The sequence below is a fragment of the Euprymna scolopes genome, chromosome 11 (assembly GCF_053919585.1).
Source record: "Euprymna scolopes isolate OS-2025 chromosome 11, ASM5391958v1, whole genome shotgun sequence".
NCBI classification, from domain to species: domain Eukaryota; kingdom Metazoa; phylum Mollusca; class Cephalopoda; order Sepiida; family Sepiolidae; genus Euprymna; species Euprymna scolopes.
In genome coordinates, this window is record NC_136492.1 from 107,869,777 (window position 1) to 107,884,776 (window position 15,000).

Genomic DNA, 15,000 nt, shown 5'->3' on the forward strand with positions numbered 1-15,000 from the left:
GATATTTCTTTGGAACAGTATTATTTTAACTTCATATTACTTCTCTTTAATCTGATTTTTGTGTGTGGTTTAAGAAAATCTTTCCAGAAGAAAATCTGAGTACGTGATCTAGAAAGAACTTGAATTCCTACTAGACATCATCTTCGATCTCTCTGTATGGGGATTTGTCAGAGACCCTGAGATGAAAATATTTATCGTTTGAAGTAAACCTTGATAAAAAATTTAAAGAAAAAATGGTATGCTATCCCTTAAAGACACCCAACACATACTTCAGGTTGCATACGGGTACACCCTTTCTATTAATAGCAAGCAGCTTTTAATAAAATTATAAAAGACGTAGACGATGAGGAACTGATATGAAAATATAAATAAAAACAAAAATATATACTGGCAGACGACACCTAAGATAAAAATGGTCCCTCCACTCATTTATACACCAGGCGAGAAAAGATAAATAATGATGTAAACCTTCCTATACCTGAAAATGGTAATCCAGCCATAGCAGTCAGTCATTAGGTTTTGATGAAAAGGGTTCTGGCCCTCTATCTCCATCATTTATAGCAAAACAAATAGAAAATATGAAACTTAAAAGCTCAGATATTGTCTATTGCTCAAAAGACTGTACTACTGTTTTGCTACTAGTACTCAAAGTTTGAAAAGACATCAAATGAAATTCTGCCCGAGAAAATAGAAGAAATAAACCTCTTTTATAAGGATTATAATATAATCTTAAATGTTGAAAATGTTATAATAGTTATAAAAACGCGTACAACATTAATACTAATTAATAATAGTGTTGAAAAGAAAGTTATAAAAAAACATTCAGTAAAAATTAATTCTCTCTTCTAAATATTTTCAGGCAAGCGTTTCATTGTGAATGCCAGCGAGATGTGGATGAAAGACATTGCCCAAGTATTAGTTAAAGAATTCAAATCACAAGGTAATGTGCCAATTCTTCTATGTTTGACTCCCCACCCCCACCTCTCATTTTTTGCGATTTTAGATTTCACAATTGATGCAATGTTAATCCATTTCACTATAATAGAAGAAAATACTTTTATTTTTAGGATATAATGTTCCAACAATGAACTGCCCCAATTTTGTTTTGCAATTGAGGAGTTTGTATGATAAAACAGTGAAGAAATTTCTACCCCAAGTTGGAAAAGTTCTCAAACTGGATAATACTCAGGTAAACATAGAAGTTTTTTCATTATTATTATTATTATTATTATTATTATTATTATTATTATTATTATTATTTATTTATTTATTGGGGGGGGGTAATTTCTGACTACAATTTGTTCCATGACATTTCAATCTTTGTTTTGTCATTTAATGCTAAATTTTTTTCTATGTCACGTGTATAGCTTTAAGTACCAATTGTTAATGGTTACGAATATATAATTTACTTAAATTTAAACGATTCGTAATAGAGCTGTTTCTGTTTGTTTTGTCTATTAATGGTGTGATTAGCATTTTATAGGCACAAATGAACTGGTCATTATCCAATTGTGTTTTCTGGAAAGTCAGTTTTTACGTCTTATGGAAATAGCATTATCATGCTGGACACTTCTCTTTATTTAATTAATGTTCATATTGCAATATTTACATTTGTATTCATCGTGTATGTATGCAAATTTTTTCTGGTAGAATTGCCTCCCCTTATTTTCACTGAAGATTTTAGTTAGTTTTTCTAGTTGCATTAATTAAATTCATGCCTTCTGATTTGGATTTATTTGTGCCCTTTTAAAATTGTAATATATAGTTATTTATCTCCCTCTAGCAGTGGGATGATATGACACAAGCGTCGGAAAGTGAAATTTGAAAAACTAGACGAAGTACATTCTGACCTGCAAAATGCCTGAGCAGACCTCCGGCATTCCTCAGTAGGGGCGACGAACCCATCCCCTGGGCTGATGGCAAAAAGCTGAGTTAAATTGATTTCACCTTCTTGGCTCAGACGATGAAATTCACAACATCTACTTGTGTCTCGGCATTGTTTCCAGTCGTCTAATTCTTCTTTTGCCGATTCAGGAGAAGTGTGGTTGGAGATTGTGCAACCCTTAACTCACAATAACACGCGCAGCTACCCTTACAGTGGGTATTCATTGTCTTAAGACTGAACGCAGACATCGCACTGCATAGATATTTCCTGATGGCTTGATCGGTTTCTTGTTTTAATGCCAGAAATCTCCTTTCTGCTATGATCATTCTTTTTCGTGACTGAATATTTTTGTAAAATTATTTCTTTGACTTAATCAAATACTAGGTTTTCAATTTCAACCAGATCAGTTATTGCTGAAATCTTCCTCATGGACTGTGGCAACCTAAAATAGATCGATTATTCCTATGTCCTCCAGGTATATTACTGTCTTTTAAATGCTTGGTTCTGGCATGTGCTTCGAGCCATTTTATCTGCTCGTTCAGGTTCTTCAATATCCAATGAGGATCCTATCAGCGACACGATCTTCTTTACATAGCACCACGAAACGACAGGTGACGAATCACAATATTTTATTGAAATTGCTCAAGACTAGCACTAAGCCACTTGATGTCAAGAGCTAAAATATAAATACTACTTCAAGATCAAATATTAGCCAACGATAAGTGTTAAGATTAATAGATTCTGACCCAGAAAACAGCAATTGTTCTCCCTTTGGCAGAAATATCGCTTATGCAATCTGAAGAATACTTTACCAATAAAGTAATATGAGATCCTCGTACCATTCGCTTCCCTTATTTTGTTTTGTAAACCGCACATTCCAGAAACATTGTTTTTAACCAACGGGAAAGAATTTTTTGTTTGTTTTTGTATCGGAATCTAACCATCTCACACTTATCATCGGCTGTTTTATCAGGGAGGTCATCTATAAATATCATGAAGGTCCCTGAAGTACACCCACATTTATATCAGGTTGTTTGGACGTTTGGCCATCCAGGAGAATCTGGATTTTTCCATTTCAAATCATTCCTCATTTGATTTGATTTGGTTTCTTATGCAGAATAAGAACCGTGCTGTCGTCGGAATTTTCCGGGCATTTTATGTAAAACGTGAAAAAGTTCTGAAACGCTGAGCCAATGAAATCGTAACAGCCAACGTCATTTAAGGAAACATTTATTTGCTGTCATTTGTTTATTGTATATAAAAAATCTTCATTTCAATAAAAAAAAATCATAAAAAAATAAAAAATCATCTAAAAAAAAATTGTTTGCTATCACTCGTATCGTACCATACCTATCTCAGACGTGATTTCATCAGGAAGATCATGAATAAGAAACGTCCAAGTATCGACCCCTGATGCACAACTACATTAATATGATATTGTTTAGATGTACAGAAATCGAAAACGATATAGATCTTTTTTTTTTTTTAGCTAAGAAGGCTCTGATTATATTATATATTCGTCCACTAATATCGTGCAAATTAATTTATGTATGAAACTTAACTTACAATGAGTGTTTTTTTTTTTCTTAACCTTCGGTAAAAATTGTCGAATAATTATTTATTGTATTTCCTTCATAGCAACAAAAAGAATATTGTTTTCATTTTTCAATTAAGTTTTCATTGAATTATCTTCGTAATAACATAAATAATATATTTTTCATTAAAAAAATGTGGCCAGCGTTTGTGCGAAAAAAACAAAACAATCACGAAACTTTCGCTCGACACCTTCCAGCGTTTTCCGTATACTGTGCGGAAAATTCCGACGATAACACGGTGCTTATTCTTGATGAGTACCCATATTTGTTGAATCTGAAACTATAAAAGAAACTCAAAGGGGTCATTCAACAACAATGTTTGATTTTTTTGAGAGGGGGTGGCTTTTTTACGATTGGTAGATACATTTGTTTTGTTTTTGTTTGTTTTTGTTTTTGTTTTGTTTTGTTTTGTTTGTTTAATGATTTGCTTATTTCCCATTTTTATTTGTTTACAGATGAAGGATACCCTTAAAATAACTCCCCGTGAAAGCAAGGAGACCATTATCGACATGGCGTATTCTTTGATAGAAGGGGGCTTTATCAAGAAGTGTAAAAAGTACAAGGGCCAGAATGCTGCCGAAGAAAACGCAGAGACTAAAGAGGAGGAGACTAAGAAGAAAGACGAGGCAGCAGAAGAAGAGAAACCGAAAGAGAATGGTAAAGTGACCGAAGATAGCAAAGAAGAAGAAAAGGAAGAGGCTAAACCGGAAGAGGAGAAGAAGACCGAAGAGAAGGCGGCCGAAGAGAAGAAAGATGAGAAAACAGAAGAAAAGAAAGAAGAAGTGAAGGCAGAAAATGAAGAGAAAAAAGTCGAAGAGAAAAAAGAAGAGGCGGAAGCTGAGAAATAAATCTTGAATTAATCGTTTCAGAAACAAAAAAAAAAAAAGAAGAAAAGAAAACCCCACCGAGGCAGCAGCCAGCCATTCAAACATCTTCGAGCCTTTGTTGTTGCTTAACCGAAATACATGATATTTAATTTGCTAATTTTCTTAAAACTTCAAATTTTGTCAAATTTTGTCAGTAAATGTTGTGGTGCTAACAAGGAACTACCACAAAACTCATAATAATCCTACACTTGAATTAATTCATTTACTCTTCGATTGTGGCAGTGTTCGTTATTTGAAAAAAAAAATGGGGGGATGGGTCGGAACTGCCCTTCATTCTTTTTAATGTTAAAAAAAAAATGTGTTCAATATTTGTTTCTCTCCTAAAAAAAAAAATTAATAAATGGAAACAAACTAATTGCTTCCTGTGGACCTGCTCCCAGGTTCAACAGTGGCAAGCATAAGAACTGAAAAAGAAGAAAAAGAAGAAGAAGAAGAAGAAGAAGAAGAAGAAGAAGAAGAAGAAGAAATGATAAAGGTTAGTAGTTGTCATCGGTTATGCCGCTGGATGTGATGATTAAAAAAAAAAGTAATGAAAACTGAATATAATGAAAAGAATGACTAAAAACTTTTGCTGCTGCTGATGCTGATGATGATGACGACAATGACGATGATGATTATGATGATGATGATGATGATGATGATCTACATTGGTTGGGCATCTTTTTTTTTTTTTAAATATAAATGGAATTAAATATAACAAATTCATTATCTTGAATATAATGTTTATAATATACTACAATCAAGATATCTTTTTTTTTCTTCTGTTTTTTTTTATTCTGAAGATAAAAACAAAAAAAAAATAAGAAGCATGTGAGACAAAATTCGAAAGCCAATAAATATGAACATATATACAAATATATTATATATATATATATATAATATATATATAATATATATATATATGTATATACATACATATGTATATATTTATGGATGCCTCTATATTTATATATACACAGATATATATATATATATATATATATATACACACATATACACATATATACATATGTATGCATATATATATACATATGTACATTTATATGTAAATACATATATATATATATATATATATATACATAAAACATATATATGTGTGTGTGTGTGTGTGTGTGTGTGTGTGTGTGTGTGTGTGTGTGTGTGTGTGTGTGTGTGTATACATATATATATAAGCGGAACAAATAGACAAATATTAAAATTGAAATAAATATGACATGCATAGATATATGCATATATATGTATACATATACATATACTGGCATCTCTATCTATCTATCTATCTATATATATATATATATATATATACATATATATATATATATATATATATATATATATATATATATATATATATATATATAAACAGGACAAATATAAAAAAATAGATAATTAATGCCAAATGAATAGTTAATTTATCTAGTACTTAACGACCATTCTTTAAAAGTTTCCTCAGACATATTTTTTAATGCTATATTTTCATTATTTTCTTACCATGTAATGTAGTTTTTTTTTTAGGATATTTCGAATTCCTTTCTCCTTAAAAAAATTAAATATTGGTTAAAAAATGTGACTTATCATATATAATAATCATTTTTTTAAATAATTTCTGACTGGAAAACCGTAAAGATCTTCTGTTTGTTTCTCTTCACTCTTCAACATAACTCCATTAAGCAAACAACAGCAATGGCTATAAGAGAAGCATGACAAATGCTACAAGTTGTGTCGGCCATCTTGTGATATTTTGTGATTTTTGCATTTTTTTATTATTGTATTAAAAATCAGAATCTTATTTTTCCATATTCAAGAGATTTGGATATGACCGATTTCATAACTATCTGATACTTATCACAAATTTCATTTGGATATGACCGATTTCATAACTATCTAATACTTATCACAAATTTCATTTGCCACCGAAAGCAATTCCCATTTCCAAGTGTTTCTCTTGTATGCATATTATTTATTTTTATTTTTCTACTTTGAGATACAAAAGATTATCATATTTATTTTTTAATGGACTGCTACAAACTTTATTTGAATTTTCTTAAAATCTCTCTCTGCAATCTGTGCAATCTAAAAATCAAATTCGACTTCTTTGCGTTTCGTTTTAATGAACGCAAAGAAAGACCCACAAGCAGCCGCCATTTTTAATCTCAAATGCAAAGTGACGATCGTGAAGCTGTTCATAATTCTCACAAATCAACCATGAGAAATAAGCTTCAGGTTATCATTCATACATTCGTTGATACATAAATGAATTCATGAATCGTTCCCCAAATCAGTGGAGCTAAAGAGAAGTGCGGCACCAATAAATGGCCAAGAATGTGACCTGCTGTAAACTTCCACTGGAAGTATTGAAAACCTGATTGAACCGAGAAAAGAAGCGAATTATACATAGAAAAACTGCCAAATACATTTCCAACCTTTACAAACGAACAAATTTGGCACCAAATCTCTATAGGAATTTTCAGATTTTTTCTTGTGTATGTTTTTTCTTAACTAGTCTCCATGTTCTTCTTTACATAGGTTCATTACTGATACATAAACTACAGACCAATATTTTTATTGCTTGTATATTCATCAGATATCGCTAAACTTTTTAAATAAAGCTGTAAACGAAAAGTATTTTTCCTTGATTATATAAAAAAAAAAACGGCGCAAATGAAATATTAATGGAATTTAATTTTCTTCTTTAAACTATTTCTCATACAAAAACACTTTTATTTTTTACAATGGTTTGACTTTTTCAAGTTTTTACTTGAAAAATGAACTGTGATTAACGGACTTTTTGTTCTTCAAAAATTTGAATTTATTTTTTACAGGATTTTATTTTTCACAAAATAAATTGTTTAACAGTTTCTGTAAAAATATCGTTTGCAAATGAAATCCACGGAAGTTAGCGATTAATAACCATATTGTTATTAAAACCAAAAATGAAGTGCATATTTTTTTCAAATTTAATGAAAAGATGGTCGCTATTTTGTAACGCAAGAACTTCTTTCCGAAATTGTTCCGAATAGAAATGAGTTTTTATAATCAAGCAGTTCATTTTATCTGGAAAACAATAACTTGAAGACACACAGAAACACTTCAGTGAAATTTGTGTGGGCTTTACTATGCAAATAATGTATATGCGTAATTATAGTCTAGATATGTTGACCGCCTACACACACACATATATATATATATACATACATACATACATACATACATACGTACATATATATATATAATATGTGTGTGCGCGTGAGTATTATTTCAAATAACGGTATAATATATTAATTTGACTTTCCATCGATACCGGTGGTTTCGTCAAAACACTGGGAATCAATCCATAGTGTTAAACATGCCAAGTGTTGTCATTCTTCGGGCGATGTTTTGTCAAACTGACTATTTAATACATTATTTATATAAATCTACTTCTAATTTTTTTTATATAACTCCCCTAATATGACAGATAGCCAGTTGACCACAGCATCCACTGAAAAACTTTTAAACATAATAACTTTAGCCTTACAGACTAGATTTCCAGTATTCTTTGGAACGCAAGTATCGATGGACGATCAAAACAATATATTGCGTTATTTGAAATAAAAAATATATATATTGGCTCTTACATACGTAATTGAGCACTCTGGCTCTTCTCTTATACTAAAAACACAACATCACACTAAATATATATATTTCAGTTAAAATTATTCAAACAATTTATTAGGCATTTCCACAATATTTGATAGCGTAGATATAATAAATCTTTTGTTTTAATTAATAAACTATATTTTCGCCAGGAACACATAATAAATTGATTCTCATCTGAAACAAAATAAAAACAATATATATATATACATATATATATATATATATATATATATATATATATATAGGGTGCCCCAAAATTAACCATCTATTATCATGCTGATAAAATAGATGGTTAATTATTAGACACTCTTTATATATATATATATATATATATATATATATATATATATATTTATATATATATATATATATATATATATTCTAGAACTGTCTAGGTGTTATATAAATAATGAAGATTGATTAAACAGAAGATATTTATTTTATTCGTAAATCAAAATGCTAATGAGATTGTGTAAGATTTTAAAATATAGTTATTTGAGATATGTTTCAATAATCATTGTATGACCATTACTATAAACTGTTTTCCTTGTACCATTAAACTCATGAAACTATTTTTTTGCAATGAAGATATAACTGTGATTGAATAAATACTTGCAAACAGCATTTTTTCAATTGATTAAGAGTAACATTCAATCATCTAAAACACTTGTATTCATGAATCACGATTTATTTTTTATTATTGATGTATTTTGAGTGTTGAAATTCTCTTGCAAATGTTGCTTCAATAAAAAACAAAAATGGCGTCAAATACTGACTTGCCAACAACTTCAAATTATGATTAATGCTATTCTCATTCTTCTGACTTCTGTCATAAATGGCTTGACTATGACCAAGACTATGCTAAAACGATGTTAGTCGGTTTCATGTGAAAAGTAACACTTATGCTTTACATAGAAGAGTCATATCCTCCCTCTCTCTCACTCTCTCTCTCTCTCTATCTCTCTATCTATCTATTTATTTCTATCTGTCTTTCTATATATCTATCTATCTTTCTCTTTTTCTCTCTCTTTCTCTCTTTTTTCTCTCTGTCTATCTGTCTATCTATCTATCTATCTATCTATCTATCTATCTATTTCTCCTCTATGCCATTTTATTTACTTTTTACTGTCATTTTACTGATTGAAAAGAAAAAGAATTGGAGTCTTACTTCAATCTTACCAATTTTTTCACTTGTTTGAATCACTAATTTCAATAAGGAAAATCAACCAAATGCCATGTCTGCTGCCAATGGGAGAAAAAATCAAGACGATAAAATTGTATCTTTCACATTGATTGTAAGTACTGATGTCCATTGAAAATAAATGGAAGAAAAAAAATGATAAAAATACGAAATCTTATTGCGTTGTCAACTCATTTACAATTGTTACTAACATTTTGTTTCCTTTTGTCTTACGACCAACTTAATTCATAGTTCTGAATTTTTTTAGATGATCATTAATAATTCGTATTATTTGGATTATTGTTCTCATCTCGAGTGTTATTTTTTATTTATTATTTTATCACATTTTCACCCCTAACAAGGCACATTGCCACTTTGTTGTAGGGGGCTACTATCAGGGAAATAAGCATCCGGGGTACTGTGTAGGAAGTTGGGCAGCAAGATGTCGGTTCACGTTGGACTTGAACTTCTGCATGTCAGTACAGTTGGGGAAGCAGGGACCAGGAATGGAATTCCAAAGTTTAGCTGTTCTGGGGAAGAAACTACTGGAGTAGAAGGCTCTCTTGCATCTAGGGATTTCTACTATGAAGGGGTGGGATTTTGCTGCTTGTCGGGTTTGTCGGGGGTATTTACGTCGATGGGGTACAAGTGCTTGCAGTTCGTCAGAGCATTCACCGTTAAAGTACTTGTAGAACAGGCAGAGAGATGCAACATTTCGTCGATGTGACAGAGGCTGAAGTTTAGCTGACAGTTCAGGACCTATCAGATTGGCGACTCTCTTTTGAACCTTGTCTAGGAGCGAGAGACTAGTGGCAGATTCACCAGGCCAAATATGACAACAATACTACATACATGGGCGAATGGTGGCCTTATAGAGGTATAGGATATTTTCAGGCGTTAATAGCTTTCTAGCACGGTAGAGAGAACCCACCTTCTTCGCAGCGGTCCTGGCCTGGCAATGTTCTCAATGTAATTGTTCCAACTCATGTTTCCTGTGAACGTTAGGTTAAGGAGTTTAAAAGATGTACTTTCAGATAAAGAGTCTTTGGCCATTGCTATTGGCGAAAGGGAAAGTTTATTGTAATTATTGAAGGAAACAAGTTCAGTCTTAGCAGCATTGAAGGTGACCATCCATTTTTGTCCCCATTACACCACGGATCGGAGGTCTTCCTCTAGTGTCTCTGCCATTTCTTTAGATATGCGTTCATTTGTTTTCCTGTCGTGTCTGTTATAGAGTGTGGTGTCGTCAGCATACATACCCATCTCACAGACAATTTTGTCAAGGAGGTCATTTATGAATATTAGGAATAATAGAGGTCCAAGGATAGACCCCTGAGGCACTCCCGCATTTATATCACACTGTTTAAATGTACGACCGTCGAGGACAACCTGGATTTTTCTCTTATCTAAGAAGGATTTAATTATGTTATGTATTCTACTAGTGATACCGTATGATCTGATTTTTTTTTTCCTGAGAAGACCCTCATGCCATACCCTGTCAAAAGCCTTAGATATATATCGAGCTACCGCTCTACCCTCCTCTGCTTTGTCCAGTGACTGGTATATACGTTCTGAGATTACAGTTAGGATGCCTGCTGTGGAACGGGCTTGCTTAAATCCATATTGTTGGTCAGTCAGAAGTTTAGCATCTGTAAGGTGATGGACTAGAGCTTGGTTAATTATGGTCTCAAATATTTTGGCGAAAAGTGGGAGGAGGCTAATGGGGCGATAATTTACTTGGTCAGTTCTTTCGCCAGAATTCTTGAAAACTGGTACTACCGAAGCAGTTTTCCAGTAGGCAGGAAAGCAAGATTCATTAAGGCATTTGTTGTAAAGTTTGGAGAGAACTAGAGCTACTTCGGCGGCGCACTTTTTTAATTTTTTAATAGACCTTCTTCGCGTGTATTTTATTGAACTTGGGAATCTTTCTGCTGATCTCGGGATTCTACACGGAATTACGAATGGAACTGTTTATTTAATCCACGTGAGTAGCATGCTCTCATTCCGTCAGCCATAACCGGGTAGAACTCTTAAGTAATTCGTAATTATATTCTGAGTATTGTCTGCAAATATCCGTGACTTAGTGGATAAAATAGTTGGTAATATAAGTTTTAAGTAATACTTTTGGGGGTGTTAAAGGTTCGATCCTTGGTGCGAGCGATGCTCAAAATACAATTGTGAATTACTTAAGCCTTCTACACGACTATGTCTGACGAAACGAGAACATGCTACTCTCGTGAATTACGTAAACTGCCGGAAGGTGCCGAACGAAAACTTACTGATTTTTGTGTGGGGGAGAGGGGCACTGGCCAATATTTATGAAGGTATCGAACGAAAACTTTGTTTTTCGTTTTTTTCTATTTGTTTCATTTTTACCAAAAACGATTGCCAATGTTTAACAACCAATTAGCAAATAATTAAATTTAAAGAAGAAAAAAAATTATACTCGAAAAAAGTAATCGTGCAGCGATTTCAACGAAAAAAAAAGTACTCGTGCAGTATACAGACCCTTCTGAAATAATAACGTTATTATTTAGAAAACCATTTTTAACATGGAGAGGGGGCTTTTTAACTATTTTGTACTTTCATCAAAAAATTTAATAAAAACGAAAGATACTGTAAAAAGCATTTAATACACAAAAGATTGTCCACTGCTACGATTTCATTGGCTAAGAGTTTCGGTACCTTCCGATGATTTACGTAATTTTCCCGGAATATGCCGACGATAACTCAGTCCTTATTCTGCAGAAGTGCCCAATATTCCTTAAACACGCCTTTTCTTTTTTAAATAAGTTATTTACTTTATCTTATTTATTTATTTTACGTTACATGTTTTTCATATTTCAACATGATCCTTTACGTAACCAGGCTTATACATTTTCAGGCCAACATACTGATTTTGTGCTTTAATCTTTTCTCCATATTTATTTTCTGTCTTGCTGGGTTTTTTTTTGGGGGGGGGGTATATTTAAATTGCTCTTCTAATCTGTTCGAATCAACCATTTATTTTGAGTCTTAACTATATAACTATAATTTCTGCTGATCTGTCAAGAAACTCGATTTTAGAGATGTTAAAAGTAATCAGTCACCTTTTTGCTCTATTGCAACACGAGCTTCATTTCGAAAGAGAATCATCCGGATATGTCTTGGTTACCGATGATCTTCAAAGTGTTGCCGCATATAATTCTGTTGTCTGCATGGTTTTCGACGAATGATCTTAGAATACGATTCGAAAAGTCAATGATGACGATCAAGAAGGAGGTTGAGCCAAAAATCTATCCTTAAAGTACGTGAGCGTTGATGCTATTTGTTTTGGACAACTATTTTAATAGACCTACCAAATAGAAAGAAGCTGAAGATCGGGAAGATATCCCAGATATTCCATAGATAGCAAGCTTGTGAGACAAACATTTATAGCAGGCACTATCAAATATATTTTATATATCAAGAGTATTACCTTAGAAACGGAGATCCACTGATCTCATTTGATATTACAGTCAGCACGTCAGTTGTTTATTCTGTAATGCGAAATTTATATTGCATGTCAATATAATAGCATGTAATTGCTTTTCCTTAGTGATTGAGAGGTTTATTTATCACAAACTTACTAATGGTCTACCGTAGACGGATGATTTCTACTGGGATATAGAAGACCGACCTTCATCTTTTTAATATTAGGCAGGCCGAGAATGTTTTTTCAAGGCGGTGGAGAGTGTTTCTTCTTCAAGCAACGATTGAATATCTTTCTAAGGATATGGGTCTATATGGTATTATATTAAAGCAGCCTCCCAGATAGATGGATGGATGTCGTTTAGAGTATTTTAGTAATAAGTATCTTTAGTCATTTAGACTTGATCACAAACGGTGAAATTTGATGCAAAGTTCTTTACAAAAGTTTTACCTTCAACAAATGATGAATATTCCAATTAATAGTAATATTAAATCGTTCTGAAGCTCCATAAACAAGGAAGGCGTTATGAAGTATGAGTTTCAGTGCAGGATAGGTACGGCCTTAGCAGCATTTAATCAGTTCTGCAAGATCTGAGAAATAATAAAAAAAAAAATTACCCTCGGATCTAAATTAAGAATTCATAACTTCAATGTTACACTGCTATATGAAAATGAAACTTGGCATCTCAAAATCAACCAAGAGAGGAAGTTTGATTTTAAGTGTCTTAGAAATATTCTAAATGTTTGATTTTTAGTGTCTTAGAAATATTCTAGGGACCGAACGAGGCGATCGAACTACCAACCAATAAGTCAGATTGCACTGTCCAACAGGTAGTATCATTAATAATCTACAAACGAAGTCTAGGCTGGCTTGGGTATACTTTAAAATTGGCCCCAGAGAGAATTGTCAGTCAAATGCTCCAATGGACCGCTGATGAAGAAGACGAAGACTAAAAATGAAGTGGAAGTAGACAATCGAGAGAAATTTGATTGCAACGGGTGGGGGGACGCTGTAGTTCTGACTTCAGATAAAAAACGACGGTATATTTTGACTGCCTTATGCATCGAAGGATGCGGTAGTTCCTAAGTTCAGTATTTTGTTTGCATTATTTGGATTGTTCGGACTATTGTCCTCATCTTGAGTGTTATTTTCAAAACGTTTCGGCCGATTTCCTCAGGTGTATCGTGTCGAACTCGAGTATCTTTCTGTCAAATTCGAGAATCTGCACGGAATTTCGAACGGAATCCTTCATTTAATTCATTGGTGTAGCATGCTCTAGTTCCTTAAGTCATAATATTAAGTAATTCACAGTTTTATTCTGATTATCGGCCATACTCAGGATTAAACCTTCAACCCCTAGAAGAACTGAATTTTACCCAGTATTTTACGTGGACAGTAGCCGTATGAATTTTGAGAACCTTAAACCTATTTTTATTTTTAGTATCACTGTAGGTCACTACTTATTACAATATATTACTATATATATATATATATATATATATATATATATATTTGTGTGTGTGTGTATGTGTGTGTGTGTGTGTGTGTGTGTGTGTTATTCTCCAAAAGTCATGCTAAAAGCCTTTCTTAATAACTCTGGTTTTAATAGAACTGGCATAAGACCTCTTTCACGGTTTCTATCGACCATTTGCAGCAGTTTTGGATAATTTAAAAGGCGACTTTTATCTCAGGGCGTATTTTTCATCAGAAAGCAATTGAAATGGTAATTTCTGTGAGCAATCTATTTGTGAGTATTATTTTTTAAAAATCGGAGTATGAAACTAAATACCAGCAATTAACCAATCAAATATATAGGAGATGATACAGGACACTTTTTTCCTGAAAATAGAATTCAGTTAAGTTCTTACCTACACTATATCTCATATTCCAACGCGACAGAAAAAGCATGTGATATTGACCCTACTAGCCGGAAGCCCAAAGCTAAAGTCCTCAATATCTGGAGAAAACGGTAACCAAAAGCCTGATCACTTGGGAAAGGCTCATCGCAGACGAGCGGAGACAAAAGGCTATTTAGGAAGGCCAGACAACAAAATTCAACAGACCTCCAACACGACGCAACGACTTTCACCTGCGACGTCTGCAACATACAATGTAGACCGTAAATAGGATTATTCAGCCATATAAGATGGTGTTCAATCACAACCTCTGCAGGCGCAACACCATAGTCTTCTAGATTGACGGATGCCAACAAGTGCTTTACTGTTCTAAAATATCATTTTGTTAATATGAAAATTAAAAGCTTTTCTTTTGGAAAGAAATACTTTGCTGTTTGTATTTCTAAGCCAAATATAGTATCAGTAATAATAGAAGAAAAATGTTTATTTCGTAGATTTTTCATCCGG

The 15,000-nt window shown here is 32.7% G+C and overlaps 1 protein-coding gene across 1 annotated transcript in view; it reads left to right on the forward strand.

Moving 5' to 3' along the window:
* Positions 1-5,114, forward strand: part of LOC145288051 (uncharacterized) — a 68,799-nt gene extending 63,685 nt beyond the window's left edge. Inside the window, exons 7-9 of the mRNA XM_080136082.1 lie at positions 860-940; positions 1,068-1,189; positions 3,936-5,114. Of these exons, the coding sequence (XP_079992208.1) occupies positions 860-940; positions 1,068-1,189; positions 3,936-4,328 (596 nt within the window). The 3' untranslated portion in view covers positions 4,329-5,114. The remainder of the gene's footprint in view (positions 1-859; positions 941-1,067; positions 1,190-3,935) is intronic.
* Positions 5,115-15,000: the final 9,886 nt, after the last annotated feature.